At 42.8% G+C, this 17,151-nt stretch overlaps 1 protein-coding gene across 2 annotated transcripts in view; it reads left to right on the top strand.

Annotated features, from left to right (window-relative positions):
* mpped2a (metallophosphoesterase domain containing 2a) overlaps positions 1–16,615 on the top strand; it is a 48,017-nt gene extending 31,402 nt beyond the window's left edge. For both annotated transcript variants that reach the window (XM_086026625.1, XM_086026626.1), the window contains exons 5-7: positions 13,144–13,259; positions 14,841–14,954; positions 15,099–16,615. In XM_086026625.1, coding sequence (XP_085882751.1) covers positions 13,144–13,259; positions 14,841–14,954; positions 15,099–15,217 — 349 coding nt within the window. In that variant the 3' untranslated portion in view covers positions 15,218–16,615. The remainder of the gene's footprint in view (positions 1–13,143; positions 13,260–14,840; positions 14,955–15,098) is intronic.
* The last annotated feature ends 536 nt before the right edge of the window (positions 16,616–17,151 follow it).

Below are 17,151 nucleotides of genomic sequence, written 5' to 3'. Positions count from 1 at the left end.
AAATGTACAGAGACATGTGAGAGGGAGCTCGAGACGAAAAGAAAGCCAGCAGGAGGAATACAGTGGGGGATTAAAGACAGTGAGCGAGTGTTACAGACTCCTGGCCAGCTTGCTGCTGTAATGAACATTAGGGCTGCGGCATAAATTTAATGACCTGTGAAACAAACAGCGTGGCTGAGACCAATGCCTCTGAATGCTAAGTGGCTCTATCATTAATACTAGTTCAGAGATGCCACTGTGTAAACACACTGTAAGTCGCTTTTGGCTGTAAGCCTGTAAAACATAAGGTAGGTGTGTGTGATGATGATGATGATGATGGTGATGCACCACCTCTGCAGCTCTTTGTAAAAGGGTCACGCCTCTTTGTGTACCTGTGCAATTAATGGTTTACGGCCCGTCAACTGAATACCCGTAATAACTAAAAGGATATGGATAGCTTTACTGCTAATGAGCATGCAGGTTATTCACCGTAGTAATAAATAGTTAAGCAGAGATTTTGTGGAGTTAACTCCAAAATGTGACGTTTGGACACTTTCAGAGTGGTGTTAAGGCTGATTTATTTGTTTTCATGTTTTCAATGGTGTGGAGCTATACCACTTAATTGAGAGTGGCTACATTTTGCCTTTCTCAACTATCTAATTAAAGTACTGTGAAAACAATCAAAGACCTCGCAGTAGAATGCACTGCTGTATACATCTACAAACTCCAATCGCACCAATGAACATAATTTAAATAATTACCTCTTAACTCAACGTTATTTATAGAGCATTTAAAAAGAACAACAGCTGCTTGCAAAGTGCTGTACATAAAGTAAAAATCAGACGTAAAAACCAAGACGGTTAAAACAATAAATCTCTCTGGCAATGTCAGTCAGAACTGAGCTGGATCTCATTGAGTGAGTGAAAGTGTGTCTTTGTGTTAGACAATATGACAAAGGCTTTGGTATTAGAAATGCTCGACTAACTAGAAACAATCCAGACTCCGTTTGCTCCATGAAATTCACAAGTTTCGACAAAGTGTGACTACGTTTACATGCCGATAATATTCAGGTTAAGGTCAAAATGTTGATTTTGGAAAGATTCGGAATAGCCAGTTTGTGTGTGAGCGGACAATTACTCCCGAATACATGGTAGTTATGATCGATTGGAATATCCAGATGGAAACAGGTGACGCACGGGTAACGTCATTTACGCGTCTTACTTTCTACTGTCAAAAAAACACATTATATTCATGACACTCACTAGAGGAATAAAGCAGTCAGATTCCTTCTCTCTCCAAAAGTGTGGTTGTGTGCTGCGTCTCAGTTTCTGAGCCACGTGTGTTTACCTTTGCTTGCGTTTCCAGCGAGTTGTGCGCCAGACGCACAGATTTATATATACACCTATGTGTATTTATACAGTGTGTAATTTTTGCAGGGACAGAAAATACCATAAAAACACAACGGAAGAAATCTACGTATTCAAGTTAGGCTCGCGTACCGTAAGCTACGCAGCTTACCGGTGGCTTCACTTCTCGCTACGGCGAGTAAGCGGCATCGTCGTGTATACAAGTACTTCCAGTACTCAATAGACCAAGGTCTCTTGCAGATAGAGCATGTGCAGAACACAAACCAATGTCCCTTTCAAAGGAGGTATTCAATCGCGTTTATATGACCAAACATTCGGGTTAGAAAGGGGGGTATTGTTCCGTTTTTTTAAAACCTGAATTTGAGCATATTTGTGTTTTTGTGCATGCTTTCAAAACCTGAATATAGGCAATATTCAGGTTTTGAAAGGGTCATTGACACCATGTAAACATTGTCTATTTCTCCCTCCTGTACTTTGAAAGGATTTCTCCTCTTCTCATATTGTAGCTATTGTCTCCCCGTTCTGGATACGATATGCGGGTATTTGGCTTTGGAAGGAGAGTTCTGGTTGTGATTATGAGCAATGCAGGCTTAATCAAAAGATCGAGCACTGTGGGGAGCGGGGAGTAAACTAAACTACGGTAGCCCAGAGCTAGCCAGATGTCTTCAACATGAGGACGGATACATGGCACGGGCAGGCTGCTCCAGGCAATAAAATGCAATCACAATTCCCTGGAAGTGAGCCCAAGACTGCTCAGGAACCAGCCGGGGAGTACGTGGCAATGAGTCCCAGCTCTCAGAACCCGACCTCGGGCTAGCGACTCATTCCTGAGAGAAGATGCTAAAAAACGTGCAAATCAGCAGCGGGCATCTCCACTATCAATTTGTGGTTAAAGGAGGGGCAACGTGTATGTGTGTGACATCTGAAGCTGTCCATCTGTTTGATCATGATGTGCGCTGGCAAATCCCGGGCTCAACAGAGCGCCATCTTGTTTTATGTCCCACGCTGCGTCTCCTGCTTTGAGTGGATAAATATTTGAACAGCAGAGGAAGCCTGATTGTTGTGGCCTATGGTGTTGTGGTTTTGCATAACCCTTAATTGTTGTGACTTTTTTTTGCTGCGCCGAAACACTGGTTTGATGTTAAGTGGCAACTCAATGTATAGGGCATAATTCTCTCTGATGCTTGTGTGAAAAGTTACCAACTGAGTGCTGGCACTATTGTTTTTCTGCACAAGCGAATGCCTCAGATAAATAAGTAATGCATTCACTGACGACAGGGCTGTGCACAGACAGTGCTCCACATAGAGTAAATGACGGAAGGGATTTATATCGTGCTATTAAAGGTGGAAAAGATTATAAGATGAAAATGGGCTCAGTCAGAATTGCAAAGATGTTATTTTGCTGACTTCCGGATCAGTAGTGTTCTTCTTCACGTTGCGTCTTTAATATGAAGTTTTGACAATTTGAAAATAGCCTTTTTTTGTTTTTGTTTGATTTTATTATTTGTCCTTCTGTAGGGTGTATTTTGACAAATACTGTGCATGCAAGCAAGTATGCTAAGTTGCTAACAGTTTAGCAGACTCAATTTATGTTGTGCAAATGGTATAGTTACTTACTCCACTAACTGCCGTTCACGTTGTGTGGCCAAAAGGTAGATGCGGATTGTGTAGTGAGCTATCAATCACAGCAGAAACAACAGCTTCATAAACAGAGGGGGCGGTCTAACTCCAGCTATCTGCTCAGTTGTGATACCACTAACATCATCCTGCTGCACTTCCCTTCCTTCCTGCTAACCCCTCCACTTCTCCGCGACAAGAACAGGACATTGCTTATCTCAATTTGCTTAGGTTTGGACCCCCAGCATGGATGGCAGTCACATCCATGCGTCCGTTGGTCAGTTATGCATTTCAAATGCTTACCAGCATCTTCAATCATTGCTGCACCCTTAAAAAAAAGTGCGAGGCACGGCGTAGAGCAAACAGACACGAGCGAAGTACAACCAATAGGAAATGTGTGTGCGCCGCGCCGGCAAGCAGCGAGAGAAAAAAAGAAAGGAAAAAAAAGACTTGGAATCGAGAATCTTTAGGAACCGGAATCGCCCAAATTCAAACGACGCCCAACCCTACTCTTGTCGCGTATGGCGCTGGTTTTGATGCCGCCTTGAGTCTGCTGAAACTATCATGAGCCAAATCAGCCGCAGCAAACATGGGCGCCGCCATCTTCCCGTGTGCTCGAGCTGACTGTCAATCACAAATCGAACATGGCTGCTGTCAGACTTTAATTGGGTGAGCGAGCCGAGGAGTGGACGCATATAGGCGGAACTTGCACCTTCTTCCACTATCCAAAAATGAGATGATACAATATACCAAATATCATACAATACATACAGTAGTCAATATTTGACCACAACAATTTAGAGAGAAAAAAAAGAATTTTTAAACTTTTTTCCTACTTACAGAAAATTGCATGAAAATTGCCATGAATAATGGAGGATTGTTTTTGGGAACCTGTCAGCAAAGTGAATGTGAATATGCACATAAATGACATTATTGGGAATCCTGGCCACGCCTACTTGCCCTAGCCTCTCTTTTATATCTCTAAAAACTGCCATCTCATCTCATCATACGTTGTAGTTTATCGCAAAGATGTTCCAGGTTAGGTTGGTTGAGGTCACAGCTCTGAGGTTCTTCCACGCAAACTCAACCACCGTTGCTGCCACACACTGAGACCCAGTCATGCTGCAACAGTTAATCCACAAATTATTTCCAGTTGGGGTGCAGACTTGTACCATGTCAAAACATGGTACAAGTCTGCCCCCCTACACAAGATCCATAAGTAATATTCATGAGGAACTAAGTGGTCTAGTCCAACTTGTGAGTAATGAATTAACTGATATTGAAATGTGTCTCAATGCTTACGTCTCTATCGTATATTTATACCCACACTACGTGTTGCTGTGTGTAATCTGCGGTCCAGCTTGTTGTATACAAACCCTGGAGACCAACAATACCAGTTTGTGTGGTTTCCTGTGCCTATTGTTGCTACTGCGTCTCAGTGCCCTCGCTAACATCCACTCGTTGTGAGGTCAAGACAATAGCTGCAGACAGAGTGGCATGTATCTGCACTACTTTGACCCGGCAGCCCTTCCTGTTGCCTTTATCACCCCCTCCGCTCCCCACACCCTCGATCTTTGACCTCTACTGTCAGCCTGTTATGCTGGTACAAGCCAGGGTGTGCTCTCAGCGCTTTGACAGGTCTGTGTTTAAAAACTGCAGCTTCCGTTCTATATCTTTCTCAGGAGAAAAGTTGCACACAATACAGAGCAAAAAAAAAAAAAAAAATATATATATATATATATATATATATATATATATATATATATATAGCTTTATTTGTCCTTGACAGAAAAGTAAAATCATTACACTTTAAAAAGTTCATGTAATGAAGTTACACAAGGTTAGCAGATAGATTTTGATTGGTTTTGTCATGGACTAAGGCTGCTAAAAAAAAATATATATAAAATAATTGAAGATAAATATCAATTTAAATAAATAAATGTATCAATTGCTTTTCAATATGTAACATTTGACAAATAACAAAACAACATCATGCATTTAAAACAAATTAGATTGAGAGGATTTTGTAAAAATAAAGGTGTAACATTATTGTTGTCAAACACAATGTATAATGTATCGTACGTTAAACGTACTTGGTAAAGCTGCGCACCTTCCTGCATGATTCGATTCAGTCGATTCGGTGAAATGACTGCAGTAAGAAGTTTGCTTGATTAGGTCGTCAAAGTTATAGGTATTATTCTAATCTCAACCTGTTGTCTGTCTTTGATCACACACATTGATTATGGAATTTCTTGAATAACAAAGTGTATGCTTTAATTGGAAGTTACAGTTCAACGTCAATGTAGAATAATTACCCAAATTGGGGGCCCCTCCAGCTTCCTTCCGGGTCGAGTAGACGTAACCATGTAGCCCAGCTTCCAGGTCATTGAAATTCAAATTATGAAATGCGCTATATAAATAAAATTGTATTGTATTGTATTCTATGTAGCAAGTCGGCACAGTTTTGAATCCCATGCATGCCGTCATTTTTTTTTTTTTTTTTTTTTTTAATTTAATTTAAATTGCTCTGAGAAAAAGCTTCAACGTGGTCCTTAGAGGCAAGCTGGGAATGAAACGTGGCCTGTCAGTTTTTGTCAGCAAATTTCCCTGCTCGCTCATTTCCCAGATATATTATCCTCAGTGCCTCCCTTCACTCCACTAGCCCCCGCCACCCTCCCCTGGTCTACATTGTTCTCCTGGATCAAGTTCACGGAGGTCGGGGCTGGAGAAGGGTAATGGGACCCATGGCCCTGTGTCTCAGGGCAGGTTGAATAGGTCTCTGCCCCGGAGCAACCCCCCCCCCCCAACCCCCATACGAGCTCCGTGAATAGGACCCAGATTCCTCTTCTTTTTATTAGTCTGGTTTCCAGTTTCCGTCGACCTGCAGAGCCTTCTAAACTTCCACGTTCATATCCGTGTTCCCACAACACCTCGCTGCTCTTCCCGAGCTCCACCTGCTACATTCCCGAGCGGGACGCACACCAGGAACATTGCAGCTTTGTGCTCCGCACGCACAGATTTGATTAGATCACACTCGGTTCACAAGCCACCAGACACAAATATTTCACATAAATAGTTTTCTGCCGTCAGTGAGTCCTCTGCTCAACGCGCTGTTAGTTCCGTCGCTATTTTATAGCGGCGCCGCTTTCTGTTATCACTTCTGCAGGGTCGCTTGATTGCAGCACAATTCACTCTGCAGTCTGTCTCACTTGCTTTCAGTCGGGTATTTTTATGTTGTTGTTGTCAATCAACACGGTGAGGAGGAAATTGTGTTTTAATGGCATCCCATTAACTTTACCAGCTCATTGTTATATTGCCTGACAAAATCACTACAAATCAGACTTCATAAGAGATTTATGGCTGTCATATTAACTATCGCGAGAAGCAAATAAATTCTTTGAATTAACCAGATGGCATAGTTGTCAGATATACAAGAGCTGGGCAATAATTTGTACTTTAAAATGCTATTTTTATATCATTATCTTGTAACAATATTAAAGAACACAAAAAAAGAACAAACTGTCTGATTTTAAAGCACTGTGTTCCAACAAAGTTTGCCAAGCACCATTTCGTCATGGATGAAGGGACAATAACATGCGACGTTTAGGGCCGGATTTACCAAGAGTCCAACAGGGTGTAAAAATGTTTAAGATGTTTGCGTTTTTGGTAGCTCTGATGGTTTTCATCATGAGATACTTGGAAGAGAACTGCAAGCACAAAAAGTTTGACTTGATGAAATTGGAAGTGCCTACTACAAAAGGCAAACAAATGTAATGGTGAGTTACAGAAAATAAATCGATTGCTGCAGTTTGAAGTGATGGAATTAGAAGTGCCATTAGAAAAGACAAGTTGCAGGAAATAAATCGATCGCTGCAGTAATTTTGGGGAAGCCAAGCCAGTAACCGCATTTAACGTAGTTTTGTTTGATGAAAGTGGAAGTCAACCCAAACATTTTTTTTCAAGAATATGTTCTATGCAAGCCCACTAGTTGAACCAAGGTTAAATAAACCACATCACATTTAAAGCCGTACGGTTCAAGGTGTGGGAAAACAGTACAGTAGTTGCTTATTATCGGGAAACAATATATTGACCAGTGTATTTTTGTGACTTTTTCATAGTTGTGTTGACCTGTTTTTCAAGGTGAACATTCCAGGTACTCAATTTTGATCACGATGGCAGTTTTTTTTTTTTTTAATAAATACCACAATCATACCGTACTTAATACTGTGATGATGCCCTCCTGTGAGATTTAATCTCATTGCGTCCCTATCATTTTCCGCATCAGTTTGCATAAGCAATCGAGTTTAACCTTATATTTGCACGCCCAATCCTGAACAAAATCAAGCCCTTAGTGTAGATTCTGTGTCAGTCTTTCACAAAAACAACTTCGCTTTCTCAATTCATGAATGGCTGTGATGTACCGTTAATGCTAATCCTTTGTGTGCATCTACAGTATGCACTGTACACCGTACATGCATAATATTGCACCTTACTTCCCGACAACATCGTCTTCTTCTCTTCCTCACACACACACACACACACACACACACACGCGCACACACAGAACGACAGACCTGTGTGCTGTGACTAGCCGGAAGCCGCCAGGTCAGTGAGAGCAGCTGTGTTTGCTACGCAGCATCTGCTGGCTCAGACAGCAGTTGTTTTACGTTGCTGGTCTGCGGGTCAAACTGCAGCTGGCTGCGTCTCAGCATGGAGACAAACCCTGGGGAGAGTGCTTGTGTACGCGCGTCTACACGCGTGCGCGCCAACATGTCCCCGTGGTTGTAGCCTTTTCCTAAGCGGGCTAAGTCCGGTGGCCAACCCTTAGCGCCTTGGCTTTGGCAGCATGACGGCAGCGAGATGAATTCATTCCACACTCCATCAGTCACTAGGCACAGGTTATTAGTGCTGGGACAGAGTGCGTGCACACACACACACACACACGCGCGCGCGCACCCACGCACGCACACCCCTTCACCCCTGTGACTTCACTTTCCACCTTGTCCCCAAAGTTTGCAAAGGTGGCCTTGATGTTGAGAGGCCATTTGTCAAAAGCTTCCACTTGGCTCCTTTTAATAAGGCTACCTGCGCTCTGGGATTACACACACAGACTCTCTCATGCCCGCGCACACATCACACACACACACACACACACACACACACGCACACACATCAGACTGCTTTGCACATACTCATACAAGTGAATGTCAGGTAGTTCACCCCACGAGGCTTATAAAAGTCCCATTAACATGGCCCTCCTCATTGGTTCTGACAGGTTGATCAATTAGTCCCCACCTTTCCGTGACCTCAGGGGGCTCACTGACCCAAGAGGACCGACGCGATGGATCACCGGTCTTGGACACCTTCTCACCTCTGCCTTGTTATCTGGTTACAGTGCAGCTTATTTGTACCACCCTCAATCCAGCATCGCAGTGATACCCAAAGGTGCAGCAGGTGGAGACCTTTTAAAGGTGTTGGATCAGAGTATGTCTGACACCCAAGCACAAACTCGCACTCCTCTGTTTCTTTTCATAAGGTTTTGTCGGCTGCATGTGTGCGAGACACACGGGGGATGTGCAAGAGAGCGAAACTAAAAGAGACGTTTTCATGGATTCACTTTTGTGTGTCGCTTTGAGAGTGCTCGGCGTCGAGTTTGCCCGCCCAGTTGACAGGTTTTCCAGGACAGGGTGAGGGTACTAATGCTAAGACTTCCATGACACTCAGTGGATGCAGTCATCAACGGACTTGTAGAAACACCAATGATGTTCTCTGTCTCAAATACAGCGAGGAAAAGTAGAGGTGGACAGGTTCTTTTGCATTCTATTTTGCAATGTTTGGGGTCGTTAGTCTTCTGTGTGCTAGTCTTCCATGTATCTGCAGTATATACATTGATAATCCGATTTCAAATGCTTCCAAGAAACCGACCAAAATTTGGGGTAATAATGTGCCTCAAAAGTCGCATAAAAAATTTGGACCTCAATCTATCGTTATTTGTGGCGCCAGATGTTTTAACACACAACACTTTCTTGGTGTTTTTTTTTTGTTTTTTTTTTACTGCTAACACTAGCTGGTGGATCTAGCAAGCTGCCAATTGGCCTGCTGGCCTGCTGCTCTATGAGTCATCCTGTTGCACAATATATCGAAAATTACCTATATCGCCCCACGCAATATGCATATCCCAAAGACGTGCTAAAAATATCTTTTTGGCTTTTATCTGAATTTGACCAGTCAAATGCAAACTTAATCACCTGTTTTCTGACACTGAGCCATGATCGGTCGTTACCCGAGCCCTAAGCCACTGTGATGTCATTTTCAGTCGACAGCAAGTGGCAAAATGGCCGCCCCCTGAAATGGACAAAAACAGGTGGATTTTACTGCTTCACTCATATTCCACAAACACAATATTATTCTAGTGGGATTGCATAAAACATATTATTGTAAAAGAATTTGGAGGTTGACTTACCTTTTAAATCCTGTCTACGCTATATTTCTGTTGAACACATTTCTGATGAAATATAAAATTGTCGTATTACCGGTCAACTGCATTTGTTGTCAGGATTTCCGAGCTGTGATCCTTCTCCAACTTTTTATCGTGTCATATCAGCCAGTACATTTTAAATTGTTTATTCGCCACATTGTCTTGGGCTCATGTTGGATGCACCAGCGAGACTTTCTTGGCCAACGCGGCTGCTTTCAGCAAGAATGTGAAAAAAAAAAGGATGGAGTGACTTTTGGGAGCAGCTGTACTTTTTTTTTTTTATTATAACTGTTATTGTTATGATGCTTTTCAATTACAATTCATTGTGGCCTTGTAGCCTCATTTTGATAAAACAATAAGGTCCTCGGGTGCCAAGCGTTGGGAGTTATTGTCGCCCGCCCGCCTCGGGACCCAGAAAGAGGTTAACAGCGGAGTCGTGCCCTGCGAGAGCGACGACGTCCTAATGATGTCCAACAGCATAATTGAATATTGGCGTTCTGCACATGAGGGCTAAATTGCTTCTGTCTGCATCACCGCCGCTGCAGGCTGATTTTTAACCCATTTCCACCATTTGATTCCCTGGGGGATCATTAAATGTGCCTGTTACCACGGTTACCAGCCTTTGTGCTTGCGATGCTTTTTGTGTTGGAGCCAAATACTATTATTTGAGTTATAGAAGATCCTCCTTTATTCGTTTGTTACTTAGACTTTTTTTTGGGGGGGGGGGGATTTTCCATCATACTGTGCCTGCAGACGCTTCTGCTTTGTTTCCATGGCAACAAGCTCCAGATGGCAAGTGTCAATAATAAGACATGACAGTACTCTAAATATTCTCACTCTTTGACATATAACGATCATTTGAATTCACCGTTCTCACTGGGCTATAATATACACTCGAGTGTATTACTTTTCTTCATAACTCCATATATTCAGTACCGTAAGAATTCTAAAATCACACACACACGCCGACAGCAGCACATAAATGATAGGGGTGTAACGGTACACGTGGGTGTATTAATACGTTTCGGTCTGGCATGTTCGGTTCGGTCCACTTATTAGCGCGAGTTTACGCACGGGCGCTACTGACTGTTGCACGTGGGAGACGAGGGTAGCGTCACAAAAGAGAGAGCCAGAGCTCCAAGGTGCCCGCGTACACTGCGCTCTCCGGTTTGGGAACATTCTGGAGGAGTCCCAAAGTTGTGTGCCGACATTGCTACATGAGATTGGCGGCTATGTTACAGGTAGCACGTCTAACATGCACGGCAATGTTTCTTAGACGAGGGAGCAAAAACGTCAAACTTAAATAGCGAGATTTATCATATTGCGGCGTCTTCCAGGAACACGCCGTCTGACGTGGTTTAATTATCACGTTTTTATTCATCCGAGTACAACTGCTCGCGCTCTACTTTCTCCGCTGCTCCACTCGCTTGCCGCACGATGTATTCATGAACCTCGGAAACATCACAACTCAGCAACACACAAATCCGACCACAATACAGATAACCCAATTCGATATAATATGCTGTTCAACATTCAAAGATTTCAATGCCTAAAAAATGTATATACGATTTCATAAAGGCTTTTTAAAGTTACTGTATTTTTTTTCAATATAAAAAGTTTTAATATAGTTAGCAATAATTGTAACTGTTATTGTGTGTTGCTGTTTTTGTCACAAAAAGTGTATATATGTACTGTAATGACAACTTGTCTTTAACTTGAATACTTGCTGCTGAGTATTTAAAGATTTCAGTGTCTTTATAATCTTTATTGTTAGTGTATTTTTTATTCTGGTGTAATTTCTTAGAATATCACCCGAATGCTTTGCTTTTATTTATTTTTTTTTTCAAAAAAATTTACCATTTACTTGTCATCTTTTCACAATAAACATCTATTTTTTAAAAAATCTGTTTTTTTGTACCGAAAATATACCAAACCGACGTTTCCAAAAAACCGAACCGAAATGTGACTTTGTGCGTATGCGTACCGTTACGCCCCTAATAAATGACGGCGGCCGCGTCCATGCCGCGCAGGAAAGCGTCTCGCCTTCGTTTGACTGCGATGCCATTAATCTTGGTGGGGGTTCACGACCGCTCTCGCGTGCAAGGTATATTTCCCATGCAGACGTCTGACAATGGGGCCTTTGTGGCAGCGGCCGCAGCGCCCTGCTCTGCATTCAGTCAGGACCTTTGGCTGGGCTCCGGATCCCCGGCTCATGTCAGGGGTTTATGTTTCATCTCCCACATGAATGCAGCTCAGAGCAAGCATCCCTCTCCTTATGTGTTTCTCTTCCATTATTGCATTGTTTTTTTCTGAATGGGGAGGGCAAATAAGTGTTTCCCCATTTTTCAAAGTTTGGCCTTGTTGCTATTAGACGGACAAATGTTTCCGCGAGTGTCTCGCGTGTGTAGCCAAGCGAGCACGCCAGCTCCGCTCTGATTCGCGGCTTTCCAAGATTCTTCCCGCCGCAGCCGCCCTCTTTCCCTCGCTGAAGCGCTTAGTCCTCCCGGTAATCCATTAGGCTTCCATTAGCTCTGATTTGTGTGATTAGTTCTAATTAATCAGTCGAGTCTGTGGACCTTCGCTCCCCTTGCTCCTCACGTTTAATTTTTAACCTCATTCCTCAGCTCTCGGCCGAGCGGGCCAATGGAAGCGCGGGCTCCGCCGCTGCCTTTGTCTCGCGGCTCACGCGCGCTTCTTCCAATCCGGAGCGGCGACGTGCTGCTTTCCTAACCGCCGAGAAAACGTCTAAATAATTTAGTACGGTCTTTCAAATTTAGGGAGCTGTGTAGAGATACCGCTGTCAGGGTTTTACAAGCTTTTCGAGATTTTCTGCTCGGACCCACCCTGCGCTGCAGCAAGTATTGATCGGCCCTTGTGACCCATCCTTCATTGTAGCCGGACTTCTCGATGCTTTCGGAGCTCTCGTTTTCCCCGTGTGCCGACGCTAAACACAGCGGCATCCTTACCTGGATGTCCCAGACGAGTCAAAGAATAGCAGGGTCCAAATCATGACGTCTTAAGGAAATATCGATTTCTGGTTTGTGGCTTTGATGCCCCTCCCCCCCCTTGCGCAATACCATTGCATGATGATAATCTATCTTCCTTACCCTTGTTGTCAGCCCTCTATTGCCATTCGCACTATTGCGATAAGTGAAGGCTCAATTTGTCAAGCCCCATCTCCTCAGTTTCTCTCTGCCCTCGCGCACGTTCATAGAAGCGCTGGCCGCTTTGCATCCGTCGATCGCTTTCCATCCACGCCGCGTTCCCGCCCAGCCACACGGAGGCTCTCTTTTGTGTCTGCCAGGGAAGACGCAGCTTGTCACCCCGGAGCTTGCACGCTCTGATCCAAGCCGCCGGAGGTGGCCCGGCTGCTGTCAATCAATCTGGTAGCGGGTTGCCGAGGGGCTGGTGAGGGCGTGATGTCGACGCTTGACAAGAGCGCCCCCCCCCCCCCCCCCCCGCTGTTTAGATATTCCCTTTTTATTTTTGGGAATGTGGCAGCACGTCCTTGAATTGTCAGCGCCTCGTGGGATGGAAGCGCGCCCGTATCCCGTCCGCTGAAAGAGCTTCAGCATTAGTTTGCCTCTTTTGCAGTTTCTTTGGCATTTCTATGTATTTACCGGCATGTAAAGATGAGCTGACAATGAATCGGATGCCCGCTGTACTGATGTCGATGCGAACGCTCTCCGTGTTCTCTTGCAGGTCTCCGTGGTTCAACGGCTGGGGCTTCAATCTGCCTCGGGGTCAGTCTCTGCTGGATAAATGGAATCTCGTCCCAGAAGGCATCGACATCTTGATGACTCACGGCCCTCCGCTGGGTGAGTCCAATTAACCAATCAAAGCAACCCCACCCCCCAAAGACCGTATCGAATGGGTTTGTACCTCATTGTTCCAAATTTGCATGGGTGTTTACCGAAGGTGCCGCAGCTGTTGAAACAGTAGCACGGCAGCGAACCCTGAACACACTTCATGATTCAATATTTGTGTTTGACTTTATGAAGGGAACAAACATGTATTGTTGTTTTTATCACCACAAACGCATTGTGTTTTCTCTCTGGGTGTTTAGGCCCTCATGTATAGCGCCCTCGCCCCCCCCACCCCCCCCCCCCCTCCCTTTTTTTCTTGTGTTCTCCATCTGGTTTTATTGACTGATTTCCTTCCCCCTCGCCTACGGAGGGGCTGCGGCTGCCGCCGCTTCTGGGTTTGATTGCATGGAAACTCCATTTTGTACCACTGTGACAGATGCCACAAACAAGCACAGGGATCCGATTTTGGTTGGGGGCTGGCTAAAGAAATAGAAACGTCAATACTGTATGCTGGCTGTCTGGAAGAAAATGTTTTAATGATATATAAAGTGGGGCTGTGCAATTAATCGAAATTCAATTCGGATTATTACACTCCACGGTTACAAAATTGGCATAATCGTAAAAAACGATTATTAATATGCATTTATATCAACACATTTGTTTACACAAGGAAATTATACTTGAATTTATACATTTGCATTTTTTTTTTTTTTAATAATAACAAATTTTATCAATTTGGTCCAAACGGAACTTGCATAATTACAGTGTTTCAAAGACATTTATTTGTCTTTACATTTTTTTACATTTAAACATTTTCTGTTTTGTACCAAAAAAGAAATGATTGTTTGAATACTCTGGATTTCAATTATTATCAAAATAATCGTGGTTAATATGTTTTTGATAATCGAGCAACCCTGATATAGTGTTCGTTAAAATGGGGTTTGCTGAAAGTTGTCCTCTACTTATGGATGTTTGACTTAATTTCTTGATCAATTATAGGGCTTAAGTTACTGATCACTAGTTAGTTAGTAGATTTATTTTTAATAGGAAGTCCTCACCTGCCCTAAATATTATTTTCATTGTCATTTTACATGTCACGGCATTGGAAAAGGTTCATGACAATTTACAACCAGAATACATGCAGAAAGAGAACGAGATAAATACCAACAGACAGAAAGACATCAATCGAAACTGCAGGGGGTGTTCACTTAACGACGGTAAAAAACATGCAAGGTTTCCACTTTCCAAAAGCCGCACGATAAACCAGTTTGCGCATCGGGTTAAGAAAACTTTGTGACGCAGCACAAGAAGCCATGCTGACTTACTGCCATACTTGCTGTTTTTCAGTTGATGGTTTTACATTATGGCCTGAAAGTGTTTTTCATACTGTAATTGAGACTTTCCTCCTGCATTAAGCATTGAAAAAAATTCAGTCCTCCTCACATGCTTTGGCCATGGCCTTTTTTCTATTTATATCAATTTTCTAGTTTTCTAATTTGGCCAAATAATCCTATGATACCTAAATGTATAAATGACAAAGCAAAGTGTATTATATATATATAACTAATCTGGTATGCGTTTGTGTGCGCGCAGGTTTCCGAGACTGGGTTCCCAAGGAGCTGCAGAGGGTTGGCTGCGTGGAGCTGCTCAACACGGTTCAGAAGAGGGTGCGACCCAAACTCCACGCCTTTGGAGGCATACATGAAGGTTTGCTTTTCACATTTCACATGCAGCGACTCCGCCCACTATTTTATAAGTGAATGAAACCGTTGTGTTTGGGGGCCGCATTTATTTGATGATTTCACTCATTCGACATGGAGATATTTGACATTGCTGTGGTTTGCGTTCCAGGCTACGGCATCATGACGGACGGTTACACAACGTTCATCAACGCGTCCACCTGTACCGTCAGCTTCCAGCCCACCAACCCTCCCATCGTGTTCGACCTGCCCAACCCTTCCAGCTCCTGAGACCACAGCAAAAGGGGGGGCATTTACAAATAAGATTTTTTTTTTTCTACAAATATGTCAATTAAAAAAAAAAAAAGAGAGAGAGAGAAGAAAGAAAGAATGTGTCTTTGCAAACTATTGGTCCTCTCCAAGATGTTGAGAATGTTTGGAGATGCGTTGGGATAGACTTAAAGGAGAATATCGGTGTTCTTTTGTTTTTTAAACAATCTTCTGTGATTGTATTTGCCGCACACAATCAACATGTTTGGCAGATTACACATCAAATCTTTATTTTCCATTATTATTATTTTTGGCAATTGTAATCTACTTTTTTGCCCCGACGTCATCCTACAGGCTTCACTTTTCATCTCAGAACTGCAGCGTGTCGTTTTTTTTTATCACAGGGAGAAAAATGCGTTTTGGCAGGGGGACACCGGTATTCTCCTTTTCTGGGGGGTTTTGTGATTAAACAATCTTGCTCTTGATAAATATTGGTCAGATCTGTAAGATAAATGATGCTTTGTGAATTTGTACAATTTCTTTGTTTGGTTTTACGTTGACCAAACAATGGATGCCATTTATGTTTTGTTGTTGTTATCATCTTTTTTGTGTTTAGCTTTTATTTTTGTTAGTTTTTCTCGTCAGTTGCGCTTTTCTTATTGGCTGACAGTGACGCTGCCTTAAACTAGCTTTAATGTTCTCAGCTAGAGCTCCACACTTTTCTCCCTGCGAGTTCAGAGAGAAAAAAAGAAGTCCTTATTTATTGTCCAACTTTCCCGCCAGACAACACCGAACGCACGCAGGGACCGAAAGCTATCGAATTACAGCCCAAACGTTTACTTTATATTACATCCCACTCAATGACTCCTGTTCTAATTTGGAAAATGTATGTAAAAAAAAAAAAAAAGTAAAAGATATTATATATTCATGTTGTAAAATTTCTGTACTAAAAGTTGTGTTTAATGCGGGGGGGGTCATTTTCTTTTTCGGTCTTTCTTTGACAGGGTTGTTTTTTTTTATCTTGTTCATTTCGGATGAGAGGAAAAGTAAGTAAGTTTCAAGATCACAATCCGTCAGGTGCTTTTTATTCCCAGCAATGCGCCTGCCTAAACATGCTTAATTTGTCCTTTCAAGTGTCAATCTGATAGGGTTTTTTTGTGTGTTTTATTGCTTTGTTTTCTTTCTAATTTTGCACTGTGTGTAAATGCAATCTTGCTAGCACAAAAAAAAATTGTTGCCAATAGTAGTTTCGACTTTGCTGCTGTAAATGCTCTTTTCGTGCTCTCTTCCCCTCTCTCTCTCTCGCTCTCTTTGGCTCTCTCTGATTGTATGGAAATGTTAGTCCTCTCTTTTCAGTTCATTGTGATATATTTAGCTGCCTTTATATGCAAATAAAATTGCAGATTTTTACTTATGAAACCGTCTCGACTTTTAATGGTATTCAGTCTTTTTTCTTTTTTAAATGCCCCTGTTGATGTGCGCTGCTGGCGTCATTAAGTTCTCAAAGAAGATACATTTCTAAATGCCACTCGCATTGTATTGTGGAGGGCGGGCTGTACTTGATAAAAACACTTTGCATTAAAAAAAAAAAAAGGTAGTTTTTCTAAATGCCAGAATTCTGAACTTTTTATTGTATACTCAGTCGGCGAGTCCGACTAAACTTCCACCCCCCGCCCCGGACAATATTTGAACCAAAATATGGACTCACCGAGGTTTGAAAGCTTGTTCACAGCCTGGTCCCTTTCTCAAATCTGTGCCCCAAGCAACAATAACTGACTATTTTCCTCCCCGCGCTCACCGTGGCCATCGAAGCCTCGCCGCAAAAATAGACTAATGACGGAGCAGACTAAATAAAGGGGTTTCCGTGTATGCTTAATCCGTCTATTCTAAAAATTCTACCATCATTCGTCAACCGTCAGCAAAACAGGCGTCCGTCAATTTTTTCATTTTTTTTT

The sequence above is a fragment of the Filicampus tigris genome, chromosome 3 (assembly GCF_054856515.1).
Source record: "Filicampus tigris isolate MCC_2025a chromosome 3, RoL_Ftig_1.0, whole genome shotgun sequence".
NCBI lineage: Eukaryota > Metazoa > Chordata > Actinopteri > Syngnathiformes > Syngnathidae > Filicampus > Filicampus tigris.
This window is presented reverse-complemented; position numbering and strand designations above follow the sequence as displayed.